The sequence below is a fragment of the Hyla sarda genome, chromosome 7, assembly GCF_029499605.1.
Source record: "Hyla sarda isolate aHylSar1 chromosome 7, aHylSar1.hap1, whole genome shotgun sequence".
Taxonomy (NCBI): Eukaryota; Metazoa; Chordata; class Amphibia; order Anura; family Hylidae; genus Hyla; species Hyla sarda.
Window position 1 is genome coordinate 210,612,331 of NC_079195.1, and position 23,799 is coordinate 210,636,129.

At 44.0% G+C, this 23,799-nt stretch overlaps 2 protein-coding genes across 7 annotated transcripts in view; both read left to right on the top strand.

The window, feature by feature from the left end:
- The window catches only part of SSX2IP (SSX family member 2 interacting protein), a 43,120-nt gene extending 26,021 nt beyond the window's left edge, over positions 1-17,099 (top strand). For 5 of the 6 annotated variants that reach the window (XM_056532535.1, XM_056532534.1, XM_056532536.1 and 2 more), the window contains 9 exons: positions 4,824-4,959; positions 5,056-5,131; positions 6,707-6,884; positions 6,968-7,118; positions 7,202-7,338; positions 12,154-12,327; positions 13,223-13,334; positions 14,881-15,022; positions 16,746-17,096. In XM_056532535.1, coding sequence (XP_056388510.1) covers positions 4,824-4,959; positions 5,056-5,131; positions 6,707-6,884; positions 6,968-7,118; positions 7,202-7,338; positions 12,154-12,327; positions 13,223-13,334; positions 14,881-15,022; positions 16,746-16,782 — 1,143 coding nt within the window. In that variant the 3' untranslated portion in view covers positions 16,783-17,096. Of the gene's footprint in view, positions 1-4,823; positions 4,960-5,055; positions 5,132-6,706; positions 6,885-6,967; positions 7,119-7,201; positions 7,339-12,153; positions 12,328-13,222; positions 13,335-14,880; positions 15,023-16,745 lie in introns of all 6 variants that reach the window. The other variant, XM_056532538.1, reaches the window with a different exon arrangement.
- A 9-nt stretch (positions 17,100-17,108) lies between these two features.
- The window catches only part of LOC130283217 (uncharacterized), an 83,767-nt gene continuing 77,076 nt past the window's right edge, over positions 17,109-23,799 (top strand). The window contains 1 exon segment of the mRNA XM_056532421.1: positions 17,109-17,241. Within this exon segment, the coding sequence (XP_056388396.1) occupies positions 17,130-17,241 (112 nt within the window). The 5' untranslated portion in view covers positions 17,109-17,129.

The window sequence follows — 23,799 nt, forward strand, 5'->3', positions numbered from 1 at the left end:
TCTTCCCTGCGCAGGACCTCTGGAAGGGCCCGTTTCTCATCTCCACATACTTCACGCTCTCACAAGCGTCCTAGGGGTACCTCGTCTGACTCTTCATTGAGTCTTCAGATAGACGCGAGTGTTTCCCTCGTGGGTCCTGCCCCCCGGTCATCTGGGCACAAACGTCGTTCCTCTAGAGGACATTCTCGGAGTCGCCGCTCTGCCACGCCAGAGCCGCGTACTCTGTCAGGGTCGCCCCCTCCAGGACTGCCTCTACTCATTCTCATTCCCCTGGTGAACTGGTGGACGAGGCTTCCGAGTCAGCATCTGACTCAGAGGACCACCTGGACTCAATTGCAACGGTGAACTCTTTGGTGACAGCCCTAAGAGTCACCTTTCACTTAGAGGACCCAGGATCTTCGGATGTCAATCCAGGAGTATCCTTTCATCGTTCTAAGCCGCCACTTCAAAGGTTCAGCTCTCACGCTGACTTTGATGACATTCTGGAAACCGCATGGAAACATCCAGACAAGAGGTTTCCGGGAATCAAGACAATTCAAGAACGTTATCAATTTGACAAGGACCTTGTCACTAAGGTGGTTTCCCCTCCCTCAGTGGATCCACCAATTTCCCGGATCTCTAAGGCGACTACACTGCCTCTGGCAGATGCCACAGCCTTCAAGGATCCCACGGATAAGAAGGTAGAATCCTTAGCAAAGTTTGCCACTGAAGCAGCTGGCTCTTCTCCTCTTCCCCATCTTCACCTCGACATGGGTGTCCAAGGACCTGGCGGAGTGGTGCCAAAAGCTCCATCAGGATATCTTAGCGGGATCCCCCCCCGGAGGATCTATCTGCTCTGGCTCTCCAATGCTCTAAAGCTGGGGACTTCCTGTGCACAGCTTCCATGCAGGCAGCCCGTTGTTCTGTTTTTGCTGTGGGTCACCTAGCGGCTCTCCGGCGCTCTATGTGGCTTAAAGCTTGGAATGCGGATGCCGCTTCCAAAAGGTCCCTCACTGAGCTTCCCTTTATGGGCAGCCGTCTTTTTGGCAAACGCCTTGATGAAATTATCTCTGAGGCAACGGGAGGTAAGAGTTCCTTGTTACCTCAAAATAAGGCTCGCCCTACTTCCCTTTTCCTTTCGGACCTCTGGCTCCTGCAAAGGGTCCGGGCAGGCGCTCTCGCGGGACGGGAAGGCTCCCTCGTTCCGGCCACGCCAGTCTTGGAAGTCGGACTCCAACCGGTCCGGCCGTTTTGCGCCCAAATCAGGCAACCGCAAGCCCACTTCTGCATGAAGTGAGGTCCCCACCCGCGGTTTCTTCTTGGGTGGGAGGTCGTCTCTCGTTTGAGACATTTGGACCTCTCACATTCAGGACTCTTGGGTCAGGGATGTGGTGTCCAATGGTTACCATATCGAATTCGCCTCCCTTCCGAGGGATTGCTTTTTTCGCTCCCGGGCTCCCTGGTCTCCTCCTGGCGAATCAATTTCGAGCGGCTCTCCAGTCTGCTTCTTCAGGGGGTTATTGTTCCCGTTCCTCCAGGGGAACGGTTTCGGGGTTTCTGTTCAAATCTTTTTGTGGTTCCCAAGAAGCGTCTCAACAATCACCTTCTCATTCGCCACTTCCGAATGGAATCTCTCCGTTCAGTGGTGGCATCTCTGGAATAAGGGGAGTTCCTTTCATCAGTGGACATCAAGGATGCCTACCTCCTTGTGCCAATATTCCCAGGCCATCATCTGTACCTCCACTTTGCGGTTCCGGAGGGGCACTTTCAATTTGTAGCTCTCCCCTTCGGTCTAGCCACAGCTCCTCAGGTCTTTACAAAGATCCTTGCGCCAGTGATGGGCCTGTTACGATCGAGGGGAATCTCGGTGATACCCTATCTGGACGACCTTCTCATCAAGGCTCCAACCAGAGCCCAGACTCTGGAGAATCTGGACGTCACTCTCCACACTCTGACTCTCCGGGTGGATGGTCAACCGGGACAAGTCAGTCCTCCGCCCTACCCAGTCTCTAACCTTCCTGGGACTTCATTTCGACACGGCCTCTGCCCGGATTTGTCTTCCCCCAGTCTGGTGCTCCGGTCGGGGGTCCCGCTCCCTTCGGTCCCGGTCCATCCGCACTTGTATGGAAGTCCTGGGTCGGATGGTGGCAACTATGGAGGCCGTACCCTTTGCCCAGTTTCATTACCGCCCCCTTCAACTGGCGATTCTTTCCCGATGGAACAGGTTTCCTCTGTCCCCCAATCGTCAGATTGTTCTCCTTCGCAGGGTCAGTCAGTCTTTGCTCTGGTGGCTCCGCTCCCCCCCTTCTCCAAGGGCTGTCGTTTCTTCCTCTTCACTGGCAGGTTGTTACAACGGATGCCAGCCTGTCGGGCTGGGGCGGCATGTTCAGGGATTGGACGGTTCAGGTACTCTGGTCTCCCCAGGAGACCCTTCTTCCGATAAACCTATTAGAATTACGGGCGATTCTTCTTTGTCTTCTTCATTGGGAGTCCCGTCTTCAGTCCCGTCCTGTCCGCGTTCAGTTGGACAACGCCACGGCCGTGGCGTACATAAATCGACAGGGCGGCACTCGCAGCTCGGCAGCCATGGCCGAGGTGACCAAGATTCTCACCTGGGCGGAGAGCAAGGTTCCGGGCATTTCAGTGATTCACATTCCGGGGGTGCTCATCTGGGAAGCAGACTTCCTCAGTCGGTCCAACCCCGGCGAGTGGTCTCTACATCCAGAGGTCTTCGCACAACTCTGGGGCATTCCGGACGTGGACCTCTTCGCGTCCCGGCACAATTCGAAGATCCTTCCTTTTGTGTCCAAGTCCCGGGACCCTCTGGCTCTGGCCGTGGACGCCCTAGTGATTCCTTGGGCAGGGTTTGCCCTACCCTCCTCTTCCGCTCCTTCCCAGGGTGCTGAGGAAGCTCAGGGCAGAGGACGTCCCCGCCATTCTGGTAGCTCCAGATTGGCCCTGAAGGTCGTGGTACGCCGACGTAGTCAGGCACCTGGACGACACTCCACTGCGCCTTCCGCTCTGTCCGGACCTGCTCTCTCGGGGTCCTCTTTGCCAATTTACAGCCGCTGCATTTGACGGCATGGCCGTTGAGACCGCGGTATTGAGGGCCCGCGGGTTCTCTTCCCAAATCATTCACACCATGCTCAAGGCTCGTAAGCCCTCCTCTGCAAGAATTTACCACTGTACTTGGCGGTCTTATTTTCGTTGGTGTGAAGCTCAAGACTTCTCCCCGGTAACCTTCTCGGTTCCCCGTCTTCTCTCCTTTTTGCAGTCGGGGTTGGAACTAGGGTTGTCTCGCAGTTCCCTTAAAGGTCAGGTTTCGGCCCTTACTGTTCTTTTCCAGCGGCCCCTGGCTTCTAATTCTCATGTCCGGACTTTCCTTCAAGGAGTGACGCATGCTGTTCCTCCTGATCGGTCATCCTCTCCCCCTTGGGACTTGAATTTGGTTCTGAGTGCCCTCCAGGGTGCACCCTTTGAGCCCCTAAGAGAGGTGTCTCTCCGCCTCCTTTCTTGGAAAGTGGCGTTTCTTGTTGCTATCATCTCCATCCAGAGGGTGTCTGTATTGGCAGCTCTCTCCTGCCGTTTTGTTTCTGGTGATCCACCAAGACAAGGTTGTTTTCCGGCCAGATCCCTCCTTTTTGCCTAAGGTGGTTTCGGCATTTCATCTCAATGAGGACATTATCCCCCATCTTTTTGTCCTGTTCCTTCTCATCCTAAGGAGCGCTTACTACACAAGCTGGATGTAGTTCGGGCTGTTCGGTCTTTTCTCTCAATCACTTCTTCGTTCCGTCAGTGATTCCTTTTTCGTCCTTACGGAAGGTCGTCGCAAGGGACAACCTGCTTCCAAGGCCACCATTTCTCGGTGGATTCGGTCTGCCATTTCGGAGGCCTATCGCTGTAAGGGGAAGATTCCTCCTTTCAGGGTTGTGGCTCATTCTACCCGTTCTGTTGGGGCATCCTGGGTTTTAAATGTTTAAAAAATTTTTATTAGTTTTATTTATTTTTAAATTATTTTTTTTAAATCTTTGCTTTTATTTCCTTTACTTTTTGTTTGTTAACCCATTAACGACCATGAATGCAAAGTTACTTCCTGATGCAGAGTTACTTTTCTTTTTATTTATTTACTTTTCGCTTTTTTTCCCCGTGCAACAGAATTTAATATCGTGCGACAGGAATTTTCCCGACATGTGGGAAACAGTGATAAATATGTGTGAGAAAAATAACACTCTGAAAATAACCCGACACTCTTAGTAAATCAGGGCTAATGTATTTTACTCTGCACTGTTCACACTGCGTAAATTCCACTCGCGGAATTCCATTCCACTAGAAGAAAGAACATGTTCATTCTTCTTGCGGAATACGCGAGCAGAAGTCCATTGAAGTCAATGGTAAAAAAAATATCCGCTTGAAATCGTTTCCGCTCAGAATTTGCGCGAAATTCCGTGCGAAAAAAAATTATAATAAAAATGTGACATTCCAATTGGTGGTTGTAGTCCAGCAAAAAAAAAAGTTTCATTCTAATGCTGCGTTAATTCGGCGCGATTTTCGCAAAAAAAGTAAATTCCGCAGCGGAATTTTTATGTGAGGATTCCTCTCCTATTCCTCAATGTGAACGCACCCTAAGGGGATCTCACTGGATAATTCCCTGAAAATCCCAAAGCTGAGTCTGCACTGTAAATATCTTTCTATGTGATAGATCTATGTTTATTGTAAAGATATAAGGACAGGGATCGATACGCCTGGTAAATGCATAATGTGCTTTATAATCTGCAGCCACCATGTAAGCTAATAATGATAATGTCATAGGTTTTAGTACTCATCAATTCTCTTGTTACATGCAGGTTCAGAAGCTGCAGAATATCATTACCAGTCGTTCCACTCAGCATAATCATAATATGAAGAGGAAGGAGCGGGAGTTTAACAAGCTGAAGGAGAGACTGTACCAGCTGGTGATGGACAAGAGAGACAAAAAAATCTGTAGGTGAAAAGTATCCAGTGCATATGCATGATCCACAAGTTGTACATAAAGTTCTTCTTTATACCCGGTAAATAATACGTATGTGTATTCAACAGCCATCGATGTGCTGAACTATGTTGGTCGGGCTGATGGCAAGAGGATGGCTTGGAGAACAAGCAAAACAGATGCCAAGTGAGTAAAACATGCCTTAGAGGGTTACTCTGCTGCTCAGCGTTTGGGGGAAAAAAAATTCTGAACGCTGGAGCCGGTGCCTCGCGGTGTAATAGCCCTGCCCCCTCATGCCGTCACATTCCACCCCCTCAATGCAAGTCTATGGGAGGGGGAGTGATACATGTCACGCCCCCTCCCATAGACTTGCATTGAGGGGGCGGGCTATGACGTCACGAAGCGTCGGCTCCTGGGGCGTACAGGTACGTCCTTCATCCTGAAGGAGTTAAAGACAATAAAAGAACCCCTTCACCCTAACCAAGAAAAGACCTTTTATTGAGAGTCCAAAACATGACCTGTTTTTGGGGGCAATACACCTTCAGACTCAGGGACAAGATGAGTGCCCTCCCCCCCAGGAGGTATAGTTGTTACCTTCACAAAAACAAATATACTTTTGCTTCCACTTTTGACAGGGTCTTCTCTTCCGATGTCTGGTGAAGTCTGCACTTCATAACTTCATATGTGTATGTTCCAGCATCACGTCCAAACAGCTAAAGATATTAACATAAAACTTGGCCACATGTTACTTATATGTCAAAAACAAACATAGGATAGGTGATTTAACCCTTACTCGCCCCCATTTGCCAGGGTCGGGGTTTTTGTTTGGAGTCCCATACAAGTCTATGGGAAATATATGTTGCTGCATAACTTCCAAATGACTAGAGATATTTCAATAATACTCGGTCACATGTTACTTATATGTCCACTAACAAGAGGATAGCTAATTTAACCCTTAACTACCCCCATTTGTGAGGGTCAGGGTTTTTGTTTAAAGTCTCATACAAATTTACAGGAAATGTTCCGGCATAGCTTCTGTACGGCTGGAGATATTTCAAGAATACCTGGTACACATATTACTTATAGGTCATATAAATTAACCCTTACCTACACCCTTCCATAAAAGATGGGTTTTTGTTTCAAGTCCCATGCAAGTATATGGGACTTCCAGTACCTTACTCACTCCACAAGCTCCGCTCTGCATCTCCTGGTAAATGTGTCAGTCTGGCTTGCAAGCCACACCCTCCATGCCTGCCACGCCCCATCTCACAAGACATACCCACTGTTTAAGCCCCACCCCTTTTATTTTCTACCCTTTTTTTTATGCATCGGTCTGGCTTGCAAATCACACCCTTTTCCACAAAGCCACGTCCCCTATTTTTGGCTTAAAATATCTTCATCACAACTCAGTCCCACATGAGGGCGGGACATGACGACAATATATGGGGACTGCATATGAAGTCAAAAGCTTCCTCCTTTGTTGATTTTCCTCCCCACAAGGATTAGGAAGGAAAAACCGGGCAACCCCGTATACTCTAGTAATAAATATATATATAAATATATTTTTGTGTGTTTGTACATATAAAAAATATATGCATGCATACACCGTTGCATTTGTTAGGTGTCACATGTTTGGCGGTTTCCCAGGGTATGCTGTGAATGTGGTGTGAATATAACTTTACTGTGGGTTTTCTATAGTATCATTTTATGGGTTCCTCTGCCTCTTGACAATACATTATGTGTATGTTTTTCCCTTTTCAGAAATGAAGAGGAGATGTACAAGGTTCTGCTCGGTGACTATGAACAGCGGCAGAAGCAGCTAATGCTTGAGAATGCCGAACTGAAGAAAGTCCTGCAGCAAATGAAAAAAGAAATGATCTCCATCCTTAGCCCGCAGAAACAGAAGACTAAAGAGAAACTAGAGGACAGTCTGGGCCCAGTAGGTGTTTTGTCCCATTCTGTTCCATACTTCCTTAGTGTTATTGGTGATCATTGCCATTGACTAAACTCCTGCGTTTCCAGATTCTGTCAGATGGGGAAGAGGACACTGCAGACTCCAGTAAGGACCACCTGATCGAGTTATCATGTGTGGCAGTCAGGGAGCAGCTGGTTAACAGCATCCGTCAGCAATGGCGCATACTGAAGAGTCACGTAGAGAAACTAGACCACCAAGGTATGTCACGTCTTTTGCCTTGTATAGTTTGCTTACTACTCCTGACACGTATGGCCATATCTATATATTTCATCTGTTTGCAGCTTCTCAAGTACGCGTGGTATCCCCGGATCGCAAAGGTTTGATTTCCAGGGAAGAACATGAAAAAGAGCTCGATCTACTAAAAGAGGAAATACAAAGCTGTAAAGAAACCATAAATAACCAGCAGCAGCTGTTACAGGTATTCATACTGCAGCCATAACATGGTCCTATAAGGTGGATTACACAAGTTGTGATATTTTCCAATATAGACATTAGATGATGTAATATGTAGAGAAGGTGACACTAGACCACTGTTAACCATCCAGAGTGCCTCCAGCTGTTGCAAAACTACAACTTCCAGCATGCCCGGACAGCCTTCGGCTGTCCGGGCATGCTGGAAGTTGTAGTTTTGCAACAGCTGGAGGTACCCTGGTTGTGAAACGCTGACTAGACTAAGGGAACAGACATGCAAATGTGTGGTGCTAAGTGCACACTGCAAATATGCTATGTAAATTGACTTAAAGGGGTACTCCGGTGGATTTTTTTTTTTTTTTTTAAATCAACTGGTGCCAGAAGTAGAGATGAGCGAACTTACAGTAAATTCGATTTGTCACGAACTTCTCAGCTCGGCGGTTGCTGACTTTTCCTGCATAAATTAGTTCAGCTTTCCGGTGCTCCGGTGGGCTGGAAAAGGTGGATACGGTCCTAGGAAAGAGTCTCCTGAATGCTGAACTAATTTATGCAGGAAAAGTCATCAACGGCCGAGCCAAGAAGTTCGTGACGAATCGAATTTACTGTAAGTTCGCTCATCTCTAGCCAGAAGGTTAAGCAGATTTGTAAATTACTTCTGTTAAAAAAATCTTAATCCTTCCAGTACTTATTAGCTGCTGAATGCTACAGAGGAAATGTTTTTCTTTTTGGAACACAGAGCTCTCTGCTGACATCACAAGCACAGTGCTCTCTGCTGACATCTCTGTCCATTTTAAGAACTGTCCTAAGTAGGAGAAAATACCCATAGCAAACATATGCTGTTCTGGACAGTTCCTAAAATGGACAGAGGTGTCAGCAGAGAGCACGGTGCTCGTGATATCAGCAGAGAGCTCTGTGTTCCAAAAAGAAAAGAATTTCCTCTGTAGTATTCAGCAGCTAATAAGTACTGGAAGGATTAAGATTTTTTTAATAGAAGTAATTTATAAATCTGTTTAACTTTCTGGCACCAGTTGATAAAAAAATTTTTTTTTTTTTTTTTTTTCTTATTTCCACCGGAGTACCCCTTTAACTCGCACTGCTACTACAGTAATAAGTTGTGGATTCCACTAGAAAGAAGGAAACCACGGCATTGGTTTTATTTTCATAAGAATACCCTTCTTTATTGCAGCATTTCAGCACACATAGAGGTAGAACAAGGCGCCGACGAGTGCTGGTTTCGCATGTAGTGACGTTTTGTCAAGGCTGGATGTCAAGGATGCCTTGACAAGGCGTCACTAGACGTGAAACCAGCGCTCGTCGGTGTCTTGTTCAACCTCTGTGTCCCACAGTGCTGTAATAAAGAAGGTTTTATTTGCAGAAGAATACCCGGTGCCGTGGTTTCCTTATTTCTAGTGGAAGTCTGACTTTTACACTGAGCACGGGTATTGTGGATTTTGGTCTCTGTACTGCAATTGATGTCCTAAGCAAAGTGTGAGTGGTGCGGGATCGCATTGCTTCCTCCTTCTACATAAGTTGTGGATTACCAGCCCATAAATCCACAGCTTATATGTCCTGTGTAAATGCACAAACTTTTCCCGTTAGAACAGGGTGCCTCCAGTTGTTAGAAATACAACTTCCAGCATGCCCAGGCAGCTTAAGGCTTTCTGGGCATGCTTGGAGTTGTAGTTTTGCAACAGCTGGAAGCACACTGTTTGGGAAACACTGCATTAGAAGCTAGTGGGGATATTTTATTGAGTAACGGTGCGTTCCCACAGGGCATATACGCAGCGTATTTGACGCTGCGCAAAATTTATGGCAGCAGCGGGAAATACGCTGCGTATTCCTTGCTCACTATACACACAGGGCTTACACGCATAGGGCTGCCGCCGGAAAGCCCTGTGTGTGTATAGTGAGCGAGGAATATGCAGCGTATTTCCCGCTGCTGCCGTAAATTTTGCGCAGCTTCAAATACGCTGCGTATACGCCCTGTGGGAACGCACCCTAAAGGTGCACCAACTAACCTGTGGTACTCTACTGACACAATGTAACAAATAAGCCTGCAAAGCTGTTGGGTGGCATTTCATTTAGGATGCACTGCTGCCATCTATTGGATTTTGGTTAACATTACATGAAAAGTTCTTATTTTACAAGCCTCTTGCTTCCTTAGAAGGGTACTCCCCCTTTTTTTTTTTTTTTTTTTTTTATATTAAATAAATCAACTGGTGCCAGAAAGTTACAGATTGGTAAATTACTTCTATTTAATTTTATTTAGTACTTATCAGCTGCTGTATACTGCAGAGGAAGTTCTTTTCTTTTTGAACTTCCTTTTTTGTCTGACCACAGTGCTCTCTGCTGACACCTCTGTCCATTTTAGGAACTTTCTGGAGCTGGAGAGGTTTGCTATGGGGATTTGCTCCTACTCTGGACAGTTCCTAAAATGGACAGAGGTGTCAGCAGAGAGCAGTGTGGTCAGACAGAAAGGAAATTCAAAAAGAAAAGAACTTCCTCTCTGAGACATACAGGAGCTGATAACTACTGGAAGGGTTAAGATTTTTAAATAGAAGTAATTTACAAATCTGTTTTAACATTGATTTAAAAGAAGAAAATGGAGTACCCCTTTAATGTTAATCAGTTCCCTAGCCATTTAGAGCAAGATACTGAAAGGTGTTTTTTATTTTATTTTATTTTATTTTTTTTTTAAATAATTCTCCCCCTGATATATTCTGGGTTTTCTTTTTTTTTTTTTTATTTCATTTTAGTTTATTCAGGTTATGTCAGGTTAATATTATTATTTCTAATATTATTATTCCTAGTGACCATAATGAAAACTGCCAGACTTCAGAATTCTATTATAAAATGGGTATTACAATGGAAAATTAGAAAGACACAATTTAATCTGTTTAAAGGGGTACTCCACTGCCCCAAAGTCCAGAACATTTTGTTCTGAGTGCTGGGTGCAGTCAGCGAGGGTTGTGACATCATGCACACGCCCCCTAGTGGCGTCACGTCGCGCCCCCTCAGTGCAAGTCTATGGGAGAGGTGCATTGAGGGGGCTTGGCGTGACGTTACTTGGGGGCGTGACAGTGATGTCACAACTCCAGTATCCCACACCCAACCTTCAGAACAAAATGTTTTGGATGCTGGGGCAGTGAAGTACCCCTTTTAGGGTCTATTCACACGTACAGTATTCTGTGCAGATTTGATGCGCAGGATTTTCTGCTGCAGATTTCAATGTAAACTGAACACAGCTTGAAATCCTGCGCATCAAATCTGCGCAGAATACTGTACATGTGAATAGACCCTAAAGGGGTATTCTAGCACTAATAGTCTATCCCTATGTACAGGTCTAATTAATGGGACTCTCTGTGATATGAAGAACAGGGACTTTAGTCTCCAACAGAGTGTTATCAGTGACTAGCACGTGTAACCACTGCACCATTGATATTCATAAAGAATATATACTGCCATAAAGAAAGAATGGTATTGTGGTGTGCACACATGACTGCTGCTCCATTTTTATGGGTTCCTCCCGCAATAAGACGCTACTTCTCTAGCTTGTGGATATATCAACGTCTGTTGGGGGGGACAACCCCTTTAAGTGCATGACTTCATGATGTGTGAATGGAATCTATGACCTGATGTGGCTGCTGCGATAAATGAGTAATAATAAACTTAAAGGGGTTATCCAGACATGGAAATAAACTATTTCTTCTAAAAACGGCACCACATCTGTCCTCTGGTTGTGTGTGGTATTACGACATGGCTCCATTCGCTTCAATGGAACTGACTTGCAATTATACACACGACCTGATGACAGGTGTGGGACGGTTTTTGGAAGAAGTGAGCTGGGTATTTTATTTAATTTTTTTTGCAATCCCTTTAACCTAGCCTTGCCTGTAAGAGCATGTTCACATGGCATAAAATGTGCGGAATGTCCTCACAGAAAATGCATGTGGACATTCTGCAGATTTGCCCCGTTCGGCGGACTCTATAACCGCTCATAAATGGGCCGTCTCATAGATCACAATGCATTTCCGAGGGAAATCCGCATAAAGAATAGATTATTCTTTTTGAGGACGCCAGAATCTGGATTTTCGCTGAAATTTTTATTTTTTTTCACTGTGTGAACACTGTTGCAAAATCCCATTGAAATCAAAGGGACTCTGCTGCAGAGGAATATTCCTGTGGAATTCCGCACGGACATTCTGCCTTGTACACCTACCCTCAGGCTATTGTGCTTCATTCAAGCACTGTCATCCCTGGCAGTACTGAACAAGCTTAAACTAATATCTGGCCATATACATTAGATAAGTGTCGACCCGGCCCTATAATTTCAGTGGGACTACCAACCGTCTGATCTTTATGGCGGCCTACGAAGTCTGATGGCAGATATTGGGGCATGCTGGAGCTCAGCTGCCAGGTTGCTTTGTTGTTAAAGCTAAGTTGCTACCAGCAAAGGTTTGTTTTTGGGGTTGTTTTAGTTTTTTGGGTTTGTTTGTTTTTAGTTTTTTGGGTTTGTTTGTTTTTAGTTTTTTGGGTTTGTTTTATAGTTTTTTGGGTTTGTTTGTTTTTAGTTTTTTGAGTTTGTTTGTTTTGGGTTTGTTTGTTTTTAGTTTTTTGGGTTTGTCTTTAGTTTTTTGGGTTTGTCTTTAGTTTTTTGGGGTTTTTGTTTTTGTTTGGGGTTTTTATTTAAAAAATTTTTTTTTGGGGGGGGGGGGTGTTTTTGTTTGTTTGGGGTTTTTTTTTTTTTTTTTTCTCAGTCACCTTTTGTGTATGGCCAGCTAAACCAGTCTTCCCAACTAAAGATTTATATTTTCTTACTCAGCAACAAGTTGTTGTAGCAAGTGATGACGATACCTCCACCCTGCTGCAGGATTGCTACCTCCTAGAAGACCAAGAGCGACTCCAGCAAGAATGGAAACTCTTCAGTGAGCAGAAGAAAAACTTTGAAAAGGAAAGAAGAAGTTTCACCGAAGCTGCAATCCGGCTCGGTCATGAGGTAAACTGTCTGCCCTTGTTCTATCCCATACCTTACCCTGCTTAGGCTGGGTTCACACCACGTTTTTGCAATACAGTTCCCGTATCAGGTTTTTGATATAAAAAAAAAAAAACGGATTCCTCAAAGCCTGCCTAAACTGTATCAAAACGTGTGTACAAATTTTAATCCGTATATGGTTTGAAAAAATGATGTCCGGTTGCATCCGTTTTATAAGAAAAATAAGTATGTTTTTAACTTTTCACTCCATTATGAATAAAGTTTTTTACATGTTTGCACAGTTTTTTTTCTTGGAATTTCAATCAAAGTCAAAAACCGTATGGTGAAAACTAGATGGAACCGTACGCACATACGGTTCTGTTCGGTTCCCACTGACTCCCATGTTAAACAAAAAAACATACGTTTTCAATACGGTTTTTCACCCGGACCAAAAGCCGTGGTAGGCTACAGTTTTGGGTACGGGGGGGAAAAAAATGACAAAACCGTACAAGATGCAAAACGGACACAACCTGATGCATCTTTTGGCATACGGTTTTCAATAGGGAGTCAATGCATACGGTTCTGTACGGTTTTAAAATTGAAAATGTATACGGGAACTGTATTGCAAATTCGTGGTGTGAACCCAGCCTTATTCTAGAACATATCTTTTTACTGCAGCATTTCCCAACCATGGGGGGGGGGCCTTTTATCTGGGAGTTGTAGTTTTGCAACAGCTTAAGGCACCCTGGTTGGAAAATGCTGCCTTACTAGTTGTTTGCTGTTGAAGACACTAGTATTCTCTATCGCAATAAATTACTATAAACACTAGAAAAGTGCTGTACATCTGGGGTATACATGCAAAAGGTCAACCGATGTACGAATTAATACCTGTTTTGTTTTGTTTTTTTCCCCTTTTTAGAGAAAAATGTTTGAGGAAGATCGAGCGCTGTGGTTAAAACACCAGTTTCTGAATATGACCCTGTTTACTGACCGAAAGAGCTCAGAGCACTGCCAACCTCTAAGTGCCTTAAGTAAGTTTTTTAAAAGTTGCAGGACCTGTATCCAGTTATGGGGATTAAGATTGAGCCGTGCGGATTTACAGTTTCAACAGCGAATTTTGTGGTGTAAATCCTAAAAATATACACTTGCCACTATGTAAATATGATCTGCAGAAGAAGCAGAGCAAACCTTAGACTATTCCATTTACACTAGCCCTAGATTGCTGCCATTATCTAGCCAGCACACGTTAAGCGCAAAGGGATTGTCCAACAGGCACAGTCTCCTATATGAGTCATACAGATTTGTAAATTACAGATTTGTAAATTACTTCTATTAAAAAAAGCTTAATCCTTCCAGTACTTATCAGCTGCTGAAGTTGAGTTGTTCTATTCTGTCTCAGAACAGTGCTCTCTGCTGACATCTGTCTTCTCAGGAACTGTCCAGAGCAGGAGATGTTTGCTATGAGGATTTGCTCCTAATCTGGACAGTCCCTGAGACAGACAGAGGTGTCAGATTGCAAAAAACTATAAAACTTCCTGTGTAGCACACAGCAGCTGATAAGTACTGGAAGGATTAAGATTTTTTAATAGAAGTAATTTCTTCATCTGTTTAACTTTCTGAAGCCAGTTGAAATTTTTTTTTTTTTTCTCTCAAAGAAGCTGACCACTGGATGTCTTTTGTACACACTTTAAAGGGGTACTTCGCTGGAAAACATTTTTTTTTAAATCAACTGGGCCCAGAAAGTTAACAGATTTGTAAATTGCTTCTATTTAAAAAAATCTTAATCTTTCCAGTACTTATCAGCTGCTGTTATGATCCACAGGATTTGAATTTCCTTTCTGTCTGACCACAGTGCTCTCTGCTGACACCTCTGTCCATTTTAGGAACTGTCCAGAACAGGAGAGGTTCGCTATGGGGATTTGCTTCTGCTCTGGACAGTTCCTAAAATGGACAGAGATGTCAGCACAGAGCACTGTGGTCAGGCAAAAAGGAAATCGTGATGTCACGACTCTTACCCTCGTTTGACATCACGCTTCGCTATGCAAGTCTATGGGAGGGGGTGTGACAGCACTCACGCCCCCTCCCGTAGACTTGCATAGCGGGGGCGTGACGTCCCACGGGGTCAGAGTCGTGACGTCACGATGCTCCGGCTCCGTGGTTGGCACACCACAGCGCGGCGTGCAGCCCCAAGAGGTGGGTGCCGAATGCAAGACTGCAGGGGTCCCCAGCAACGGGACCCCCTTGGTCAAACATCTTATCCCCTATCCAAATATGTCTTGGGGCCGGAGTATCCCTTTACAAACGCTCACCTCTCGCACCGGAGTTCTCCTTTAAGGACCTGAAAGAGTCCATGTTGGTAAGAATACCGCCCTTACGATGGCCAATGTTTGCCACATATTGTAAACTTGCACAATTTTTAGGGAATCTTATTATCTATTTGACCAGAAATGCAGGGAGATCATCCTGGCTGGCCAAAATTAATGGTCGAATGTAATCTACGACTTTTCTGCTTTACAGGTTAACTGTAGCTCCGACTATAAACCTCTTGTAATATTTAGGATTATTGTTAATTTTCAGGCCCTGATCAAGAGTTTCCTAATGGCCAATCGAAGTCTCCTCAAAGTATTCTTCGTCCATCAACCTCATCAGATGTCACAAGAAGCATTGGAAAATCACTGCCAGCTACTCCTGCTCCCAAACAACCTCTTAATAGATACAGGTACATGTCGTCTGGATTATGCAGAAAGGACACAATTCCAACTTTTTATAGGTTATTTAAAAAAAAAATAATAATAATTTTACATAAATATAATGTAAGTTTATGTGTCATGTTAAGGCATAGAGAAATACTGAAGTTTTCCACAATTAGTGGTTGCCATCAGCACTAGAGATGAGAGAACTTACAGTAAATTCGATTAGTCACGAACTTCTCGGCTCGGCAGTTGATGACTTATCCTGTGTAAATTAGTTCAGCCTTCAGGTGCTCTGGTGGGCTGGAAAAGGTGGATACAGTCCTAGGAAAGAGTCTCCAAGGACTGTATCCACCTTTTCCAGCCCACGGGAGCACCTGAAAGCTGAACTAATTTATGCAGGATAAGTCATCAACTGCCGAGCCGAGAAGTTCGTGACGAATCGAATTTACTGTAAGTTCGCTCATCTCTAATCAGCACCTAGAGGGACTAAAGTGTAAAAATAAAAGCAAAAAAAAAATATTTAAAGAAGAAAAAAAATAAAATAAACGTAATCCCTAAAAATAAAATAAATCTAAACCAAATAATGGTACTGATAACAACTTCACATCACAGTGCAAAAATAAGAACTTGCAAACCCCTGTAACGCCTATATAATTTTAGTGTGAACATGTGATATATATATATATTTTTTTTTTTTTGTGAGACCCTGTTCTGAACTACAGCTCACAGCATGCCTGGACAGCCAATGGCTGTCCAAGCATGCTGAGAGTTGTAGTTTTGTAACATCTGGAGGTCTACAGTTTAAAGACCACTGAAGTAGAGCTGCACTTTAAACCCATTTTAGGATGAAGAGGTGTCTTATTTTAAAGGGGTACTCTGCCCCAGGCACCTCATCCCAGGGGTCCTGCCGCTGGGAACTCTTGCAGTGTCTCCTTTAGCACCCTGTGTTTACTGCTGCATGGAGCAAACGTCACTCCGTGACTGATGACTGGCGATAGAGGGGGTCGGAGGATCGTGATGTCACGGCCCCGCCCCCTGGTGTCGTCATGGGCCGCCCCCTCAATACAAGTCTATGGAAGGGGGCGTGGTGACCGCCATGCACACTCCTATAGACTTATATTGAAGGGGTGGAGCATGACATAACAAGGGGGCGGGGCCGTGACGTCACAATCCTCCGGCCCCTGTATCGCTAGACATCAGGCACGGAGCGACGTTTGCTCCGTGCAGCAGTAAACACAGGGTGCTAAAGGAGAGATTGCGGGGGTTCCCAGCAGCGGGACCCCCATGATCAGACATCTTATCCCTATCCTTTGTATAGGGGATAAGATGTCTCGGGGCAGAGTACCCCTTTAAGGCTGCTTGATTTACTTACTGCTTGTATAGCGGTCTACACCTTTCTAAACTAGAAAGCATATGGTGAAGTGATAGTTATTTTGTTATTAAAAACCAAGATGACCATAATTTGTATATTTAATATAGCATATATCCATACTGTAACACTTCCTGGCTTTATTCCACATCATAAGGTGTTTAACCTGACTGTACTGTTAAAGTATACACGTAAACCTCCAGCAGATGGCGCTGTTCAATAGCATAAAACTATTGTGCAGATTTAATTGTGGGAAACATTGCCCAAAAAAACCCTTCTGTTATTGAAAATGTAAATTTTATATTGAGTTGAAAGCTGGACAAATTCTTTCCTCTTTGCCTTGTTCTAAAAAATTTTTTCTTCCCTTTGTTTTCTTTCAGATCATTTCGAATCGATCCTAATGGCAGCGACTCGTGAAGTCCGGACAGACTTTGACGCTGGCTCATCCTCAGCACTTGCACACACCGGCCAGTGGCCTTGTTTCTAAGTTGTCTAAATTATGACTACGTCTCTCCCTGGTCTGATCTTTCTTTTTGCTATGAATTTAATTACTGCCTGGATAAATGAGTTGTCTGTTCTGAATTCTGGAGCAAATAGATTATTTAGCCTATGTGGCCCTTTTTACGTTAGCGGCTTGTGTGCTCCAGACTGGGGCCCGTGTATGTATGTGCTGTATGTGGATTTCATAGCTTATGACTGAATGAATAGAGGTTTTTCTTTTCTTTTTTTCTCAGGGAATAATAAAAGTTTTAAAGAAATATATCATGGCCTTACATTGGCTGAACACATTTGATGTCTCATACATATACATGAACGTAGTTCAGTCTGGCAAATTAAGAATGGAAAAGTTTATACTAGGGTGCAATGTGCCTGCAGGTAGGCCTCTATGTAATGCCCTGATAGGTCTCCCACTGGTTTGGGGGGTAACTAAAGTTTTTGAAGTGTTGACATATATATTCATATGATCATGTATGGTGAATAACAGAATGTGTGATGCAGATAAAGAGCCGTCAGGTCTGAGGTTTACTACTATGTAACTACCACTCCCACCATATTCTTAAAGGGCTACTGCAGCGAAAGGTAACTTATCCCCTATCCACAGCAAACAGACCCCCCTGTGATCTGCTAAATAGGCCCTGGATCTGAGAGGAGTGTGTGCTGGGGTCAGCAGGCGCTCCATTCATTTCTATGGGAGTGCCAGAGAACAGCACTCAGGCCTTTTCGGCACTGAATTGAGCGCGGGCCGACACCAGCACACGCTCCTCTAAGAGCTAGGGCTTGTTCACTAGATTGCCGGGAGGTCCCAGTGGTCAGACCCCCGACAAACTGACACTTATACCTCTATTCTGTGGATAGGTGATAAGTTACCTTTCGCTGCAGTACCCATTAAAGGGGTACTCCCATGGAAAACTTTTTTATTTTTTATTATCAACTGGTGTCAGAAAGTTAAAACAGATTTGTGAATTACTTCTATATAAAAAAAAAAAAAAATCTTAATCCTTCCAGTACTTTTAAGGGGCTGTATACTACAGAGGAAATGCTTTTCTTTTTGTATTTCTCTTCTGTCACGACCACAGTGCTCTCTGTAGACCTCTGCTGTCCATTTTAGGAACTGTCCAGAGCAGCATGTGTTTGCTATGGGGATTTTCTCCTACTATGGACAGTTCATAAAATGGTCAGCAGAGAGCACTGTGGTCGTGACAGAAGAGAAATCCAAAAAGAAAAGCATTTCCTCTGTAGTATACAGCCCCTAAAAAGTACTGGAAGGATTAAGATTTTTTTTTAATAGAAGTAATGTACAAATCTGTTTTTAAACTTGTTGGGCAAGGCCACATATATACCTATTTATCATCAGAAATCACATCTCAAAATTCTGGACTATGTGCACTTGATACACAACTGCCTTGTTTTGTATGAAAAAAAAAAAGAAAAAACTAAAAACTTCTTCAATAAAAAATATTTTGGGGGGGGGGGGGGAAATAAATAAAAGAATTTCCACGGGAGTACCCCTTAAAGCTTGCACCAATCGAAGCATGAGTTGAGTAGTAGTGCACTGTTAAAGAATCCTCAGTGTCCTATCACAATGGTGACCTCGGTTGGGCTGCATTGTTACTGCTCTTGGTCCATCTGGTGGTGGCTGCTGTTCTTCATGTTTGCACATTGTAGACCCATTTGAAGCAATATTATGGAGATAAATCTATAATTGAGATTACTATTAATAGGGACACCCTAAAACATTTTTTTTACTTCTGAATTGCAAAGAATGTCTGTAGGGCCTATAAAGGAGACCTCTGAAGTTCTCAACATGGTCTAGAAGTGCTGGAAATTATAGACTTGGCACATGAAGACTGAATGAGATTGTTCTATCCCATACCTTGCTCTGCTTATTCTAGAACATATCCCTTACTGCAGCATTTCCCAACCAAGGGGGCCTTTAGCTGTTGCAAAACTACAACTCCCAGCATGCCCGGACAGCCTTCGGCTGTCCGGGCATGCTGGGAGTTGTGGTTTTACAACAGCTAAAGGCCCCCTGGTTGGAAAATGCTGCCTTACTAGTTGTTCGCTGTTGAAGACACTAGTATTCTCTATAGCACTAACTTACTATAAACACTAGAAAAGTGCTGTACATCTGGGGTATACGTGCAAAAGGTCAACCGATGTACAACATGGAGCAAATGTAGTCTATTAATACTAGTTCAGCCTGCTTCCGACTTTATTTTGTGGGGCTCAAATGTACCCAAAATCTACATTTTGGAAAGGACGAAATGTATGCTCACTAGTAGAGCATACTAGTCCATTAAAGGGGTATTCCAGGAAAAAACTTTTATTTTATATATACGTGTATATATAATAATAATGAACTGGCTCCAGAAAGTTAAACAGATTTGTAAATTACTTCTATTAAAAAATCTTAATCCTTCCAGTAGTTATCAGCTGCTGAAGTTGAGTTGTTCTTTCCAATCTGACCACAGTGCTCTCTCCTGACACCTCTGTCCATGTCAGGAACTGTCCAGAGCAGGAGAGGTTTGCTATGGGGGATTTGCTCCTACTCTGGACAGTTTCTGAGACAGACAGAGGTGTCAACAGAGAGCACTGTTGTCAGACAGAAAATAACAAAACTTCAGCAGCTGATAACTACTGGAAGGATTTAAGATTTTTTATCAGCTGCTGAAGTTGTTCTTTTCTGTCTGACTACAATGCTCTCTGCTGACACCTCTGTCTGTCTCAGAAACTGTCCAGAGTAGGAGCAAATCCCCCATAGCAAACCTCTCCTGCTCTGGACAGTTCCTTACATGGACAGAGGTGTCAGCAGAGAGTACTGTGGTCAGACTGGAAAGAACAACTCAACTTCAGCAGCTGATAACTACTGGAAGGATTAAGATTTTTTAATGGACAGGGGTGTCAGCAGAGAGCACTGTGGTCAAGCAGAAAGGAAATTAAAAAAGAAAAGAACTTCCTGTGGATCATAACAGCAGTTAAGTACTGGAAGGATTAAGATTTTTTAATAGCAGTAATTTACAAATATGTTTAACTTTCTGGAGCCAGTTGAATACCCCTTTTAAAGTATATAGGCACACTACAGTATACATTAGCACGCCTTTTTGCTCATATGCCGACATATGACGCTTTTCTAGTGTAAGTTGGGGTACGCGCTGACGTCGGCCCTTTCCTCGACGAGCCTGAGAACCAGATTGCTGCTATATTGTTATATGCATTTACCCTTTTGTTGCATATGGCTTTGCATACCTCTTCATTTGTGTACATTTTTATTCTGATTATTAATGTCTCGGCAGCTGAACTGCTGACTATGTATTAGGCTTTGGAAGCACATAAGTAGAATATTGGAGAGGACATCCTCAAAAATCTGATTGTTGTCACAGAGAACAGTGCACTACGAGGCCTTAAAGGGGTACTCCAGTGGAAAACATTTTTATTTATTTTTTTTTAAATCAACTGGTGCCAGAAAGTTAAACAGATTTGTAAATTACTTCTATTAAAATCTTTACCCTTCCAGTACTTTGTAGCAGCTGTATGCTACAGAGGAAATTATTTTCTTTTTGAATTTCTTTTTTGTCTTGTCCACAGTGCTCTCTGCTGACACCTGTCAGTGTCAGGAATAGAAGATGAGCGAACTTACAGTAAATTCGATTCGTCACGAACTTCTCGGCTCGGCAGTTGAGGACTTATCCTGCATAAATTAGTTCAGCTTTCAGGTGCTCCGGTGGGCTGGAAAAGGTGGATACATTCCTAGGAGACTCTTTCCTACGACTGTATCCACCTTTTCCAGCCCACGGGAGCACCTGAAAGCTGAACTAATTTATGCAGGATAAGTCCTCAACTGCCGAGCCGAGAAGTTCGTGACAAATCGAATTTACTGTAAGTTCGCTCATCTCTAGTCAGGAACTGTCCAGAGCAGAAGAGGTTTGCTCTGTTCTGGACAGTTCCTGATACGGGCATCAGGTGTTAGCAGAGAGCACTGTGGACTAGACAAAAAAGAAATTAAAAAAGAAAAGAATTTACTCTGTAGCATACAGCTGCTAAAAAGTACTGGAAGGATAAATATTTTACAAATCTGTTTAATTTTCTGGTACCATTTGATAAAAAAAAAAAAAAAAAAAAAAATTATTCCACTGGAGTACCCCTTTAAAGCAGAACTCCAGCAAAAATTAACTCATCCCCTAATCACAGGATAGGGGATAAGCAGCTGATTGCAGGAGTCCGACCACTGTGACCCCCTAGAACTCCGAAACGTGACCTGGCTTTGTGAGGCGTGTGTGCTGAAGACGGCACGTGCTCCATTCATTTCTATGGGAATGTTGATGATGTCCGAGAGCTTTACTCGGGTCTCCTCAGCGCTCCCATAGAAATGAATGAAGCACGTGCCGTCTTTAGCACACGCTCCTCACTGAGAGCCAGGTCCCGTTTCGGAGATTACGAGGGGTCCCAGCGGTCGGACCCCCACAATCAGCTGCTTATCCCCTATCCTGTGATTAGGGGATAAGTGCATTTTAGCTGGAGTTCTCCTTTTATGGCCCCATATTAAAATAGCCTTTTGCACCACCTAGTGGCCAAACGTGACAAACTGCCCCACATTTGAGATGTATTCTGTTTAGAGTTCTATTGTAGGAGTTCGGGTTCTTATAGAAAGACTCTTTAGGAAAAGTAATATGTGACACTGCCCGTAATGTTCCAGCCTCCTTATCTGCAGGAGTCTTGGCGCTTGTCAATGTTCATCTCTGGCGGATGATCATCTGCAGTTGGGATCTAGGGTCTGTTCTATCTTAATTTTTCTGTAGGCATTTGTCACAGGCGCTTAGATATGTATATTCAGTTTCTTCCTTGTTTTGTCTTTAGATTTATAATAAAGCTTTTTTTTCCATTTTTAATATGTGTACTGTCATTCCTGATGGTAATATGAAGACCTTGTCGCCTGCCATCTGATCTGTTACATATATTAATGAAAAAAGGAAATTATGGAGACAATGGACATCAGTTATCAATTCCGGTATACGGAAAGATAAGCTACCATAGATTTTAAAAGGGTTCTCTGCTGCTAGACATCTTATCCCCTATCCAAAGGTCCAGCCGCCGGGACCACCACGATCTCCGTGCCGGCACCCCGGTGTTCTGAACATTATGTTCAAAACGCTTTGTTTTGGAGGCTGTGGTGGTGACGTCAAGCCACGCCCCCTCCATTCATGTCTATGCTGCCTTTTTGATAGGGGATAAGATGTCTAGCAACAGAGTACCCCTTTAAAGGGGTATTCCACCCCTAGACATCTTATCCTCGGGAATGGAAGTTTGTGACGTCACGCCCCGTCCCCTCAATGCAAGTCTATGGGAGGGGGCGTGACAGCCGTCACGCCCCCTCCCATAGACTTGCATTGAGGGGATGGGGCGTGACGTCACACGGGGCGGAGACGTGACGTCACAAACTTCGGTTCCCGAGGTAGGGACCCAGACCCTCCAGCGCTTCAGGACCAGAAACAGGTGGGTGCCGCATGCTATACTGTGGGGGTCCCCAGCGGCGGGACCCCTCCGATCAGACATCTTATGCCCTATCCTTTGGATAGGGGATAAGATGTCTAGGGGTGGAGTACCCCTTTCAATGACAAAATACTGTCAGCCCGCAGCCACTACTGGATGCTTACTATATATTAATTCATACAACTCCTATTTATTTTATGAACTCTATAAATCTGTATGCAGTTAGCTCCCCCTAGTGACCGTTGCAGGAAAACTGAATTTTATGGGCTTAATAAATAGGTTTATTAATATAGTCGGTTTATTCACATTTATTTATTTTGAAGTCCTCACAGGGGACTATTAAAAGCAATCTTCGACAGCGCTGATCAGTGTTCTCAGATTTCTGCTTCTCCAGCCTTCCAAAGCAGTTTAGAGAATCAGAGAGAACAGACAGCACGGAGGAAAGTAGGGACCATCGGACATCTTTTTTGCCCCCTTAACCCATTGGCATCGGTATTCCATCAATAATAATACAATCGTAATGTGCATCTGGCCTTACTAATAATGGAAAGATTGACTATTTATTTGTTCCCTGCCAGTGCAGAATATATGAATTTTCCATTATTCAAATCGGTGCTCACTAAATTATGGAATGTGTGAGGAAACGGGAGTACCCGAGAAAACCCTCACAAACGCTGGGAGAACATACAAACTCCTTTACTGATGTAATGATGGATTAAAACCTAGGACCTAGTGCAATCCCAGAGCCACCGTGCTGCCCTTTGCAATAAGGGAAACTTTGAGGGCCTCCCTATTTGAGCCATCTGAATAGCTTCCATGTAATTCTACCCTGCAGGAGAAATACATGGCTGGCCACAGCTTTCTCTGGCAAAATCTGTTTGAGGTGGCTGGAACGCCCCAAAGACCACTATTTTTGGCAGGGTTTGCAAGATCTTTAAAGGGCTTCTCCGATGCAGACAATGTACCCCATGTTCACAGGATGGATAAGTCTCTTGTAAAGGTCCAACTGCTAAAACCTTCACCAGTAACAGGATTGGGCTTTTGAGTGTCCTGGTTTGAGAAGAGGAATGATCGCGCGTGCATACTGCTGTTCTGTTCAAACTCTATGGAATTGCTGAAGTTAGCCAAATAGCCTGCACGTACGACCATTGCTCCTTTAGCACGTGGGCTCTTGGGACCCCTATTCTCAGAATTCATCTAGGGGTTCCCAGCAGTTAGACCCCCTACCCATTAGACCAGTGGGTCTCCATCTAATGCAAACTACAACTCCCAGCATGCCTGGAAAGTCAAATGCTGTCCGGGCATACTGGAAGGTGTAGATTTGCAATATCTGGTGGCAAACCGTATTAGACACTTAAAGGGGTATTCCAGGCCAAAACTTTTTTTTTATATATATATATATATATATATATATATATATATATATATATATATATATATATATAT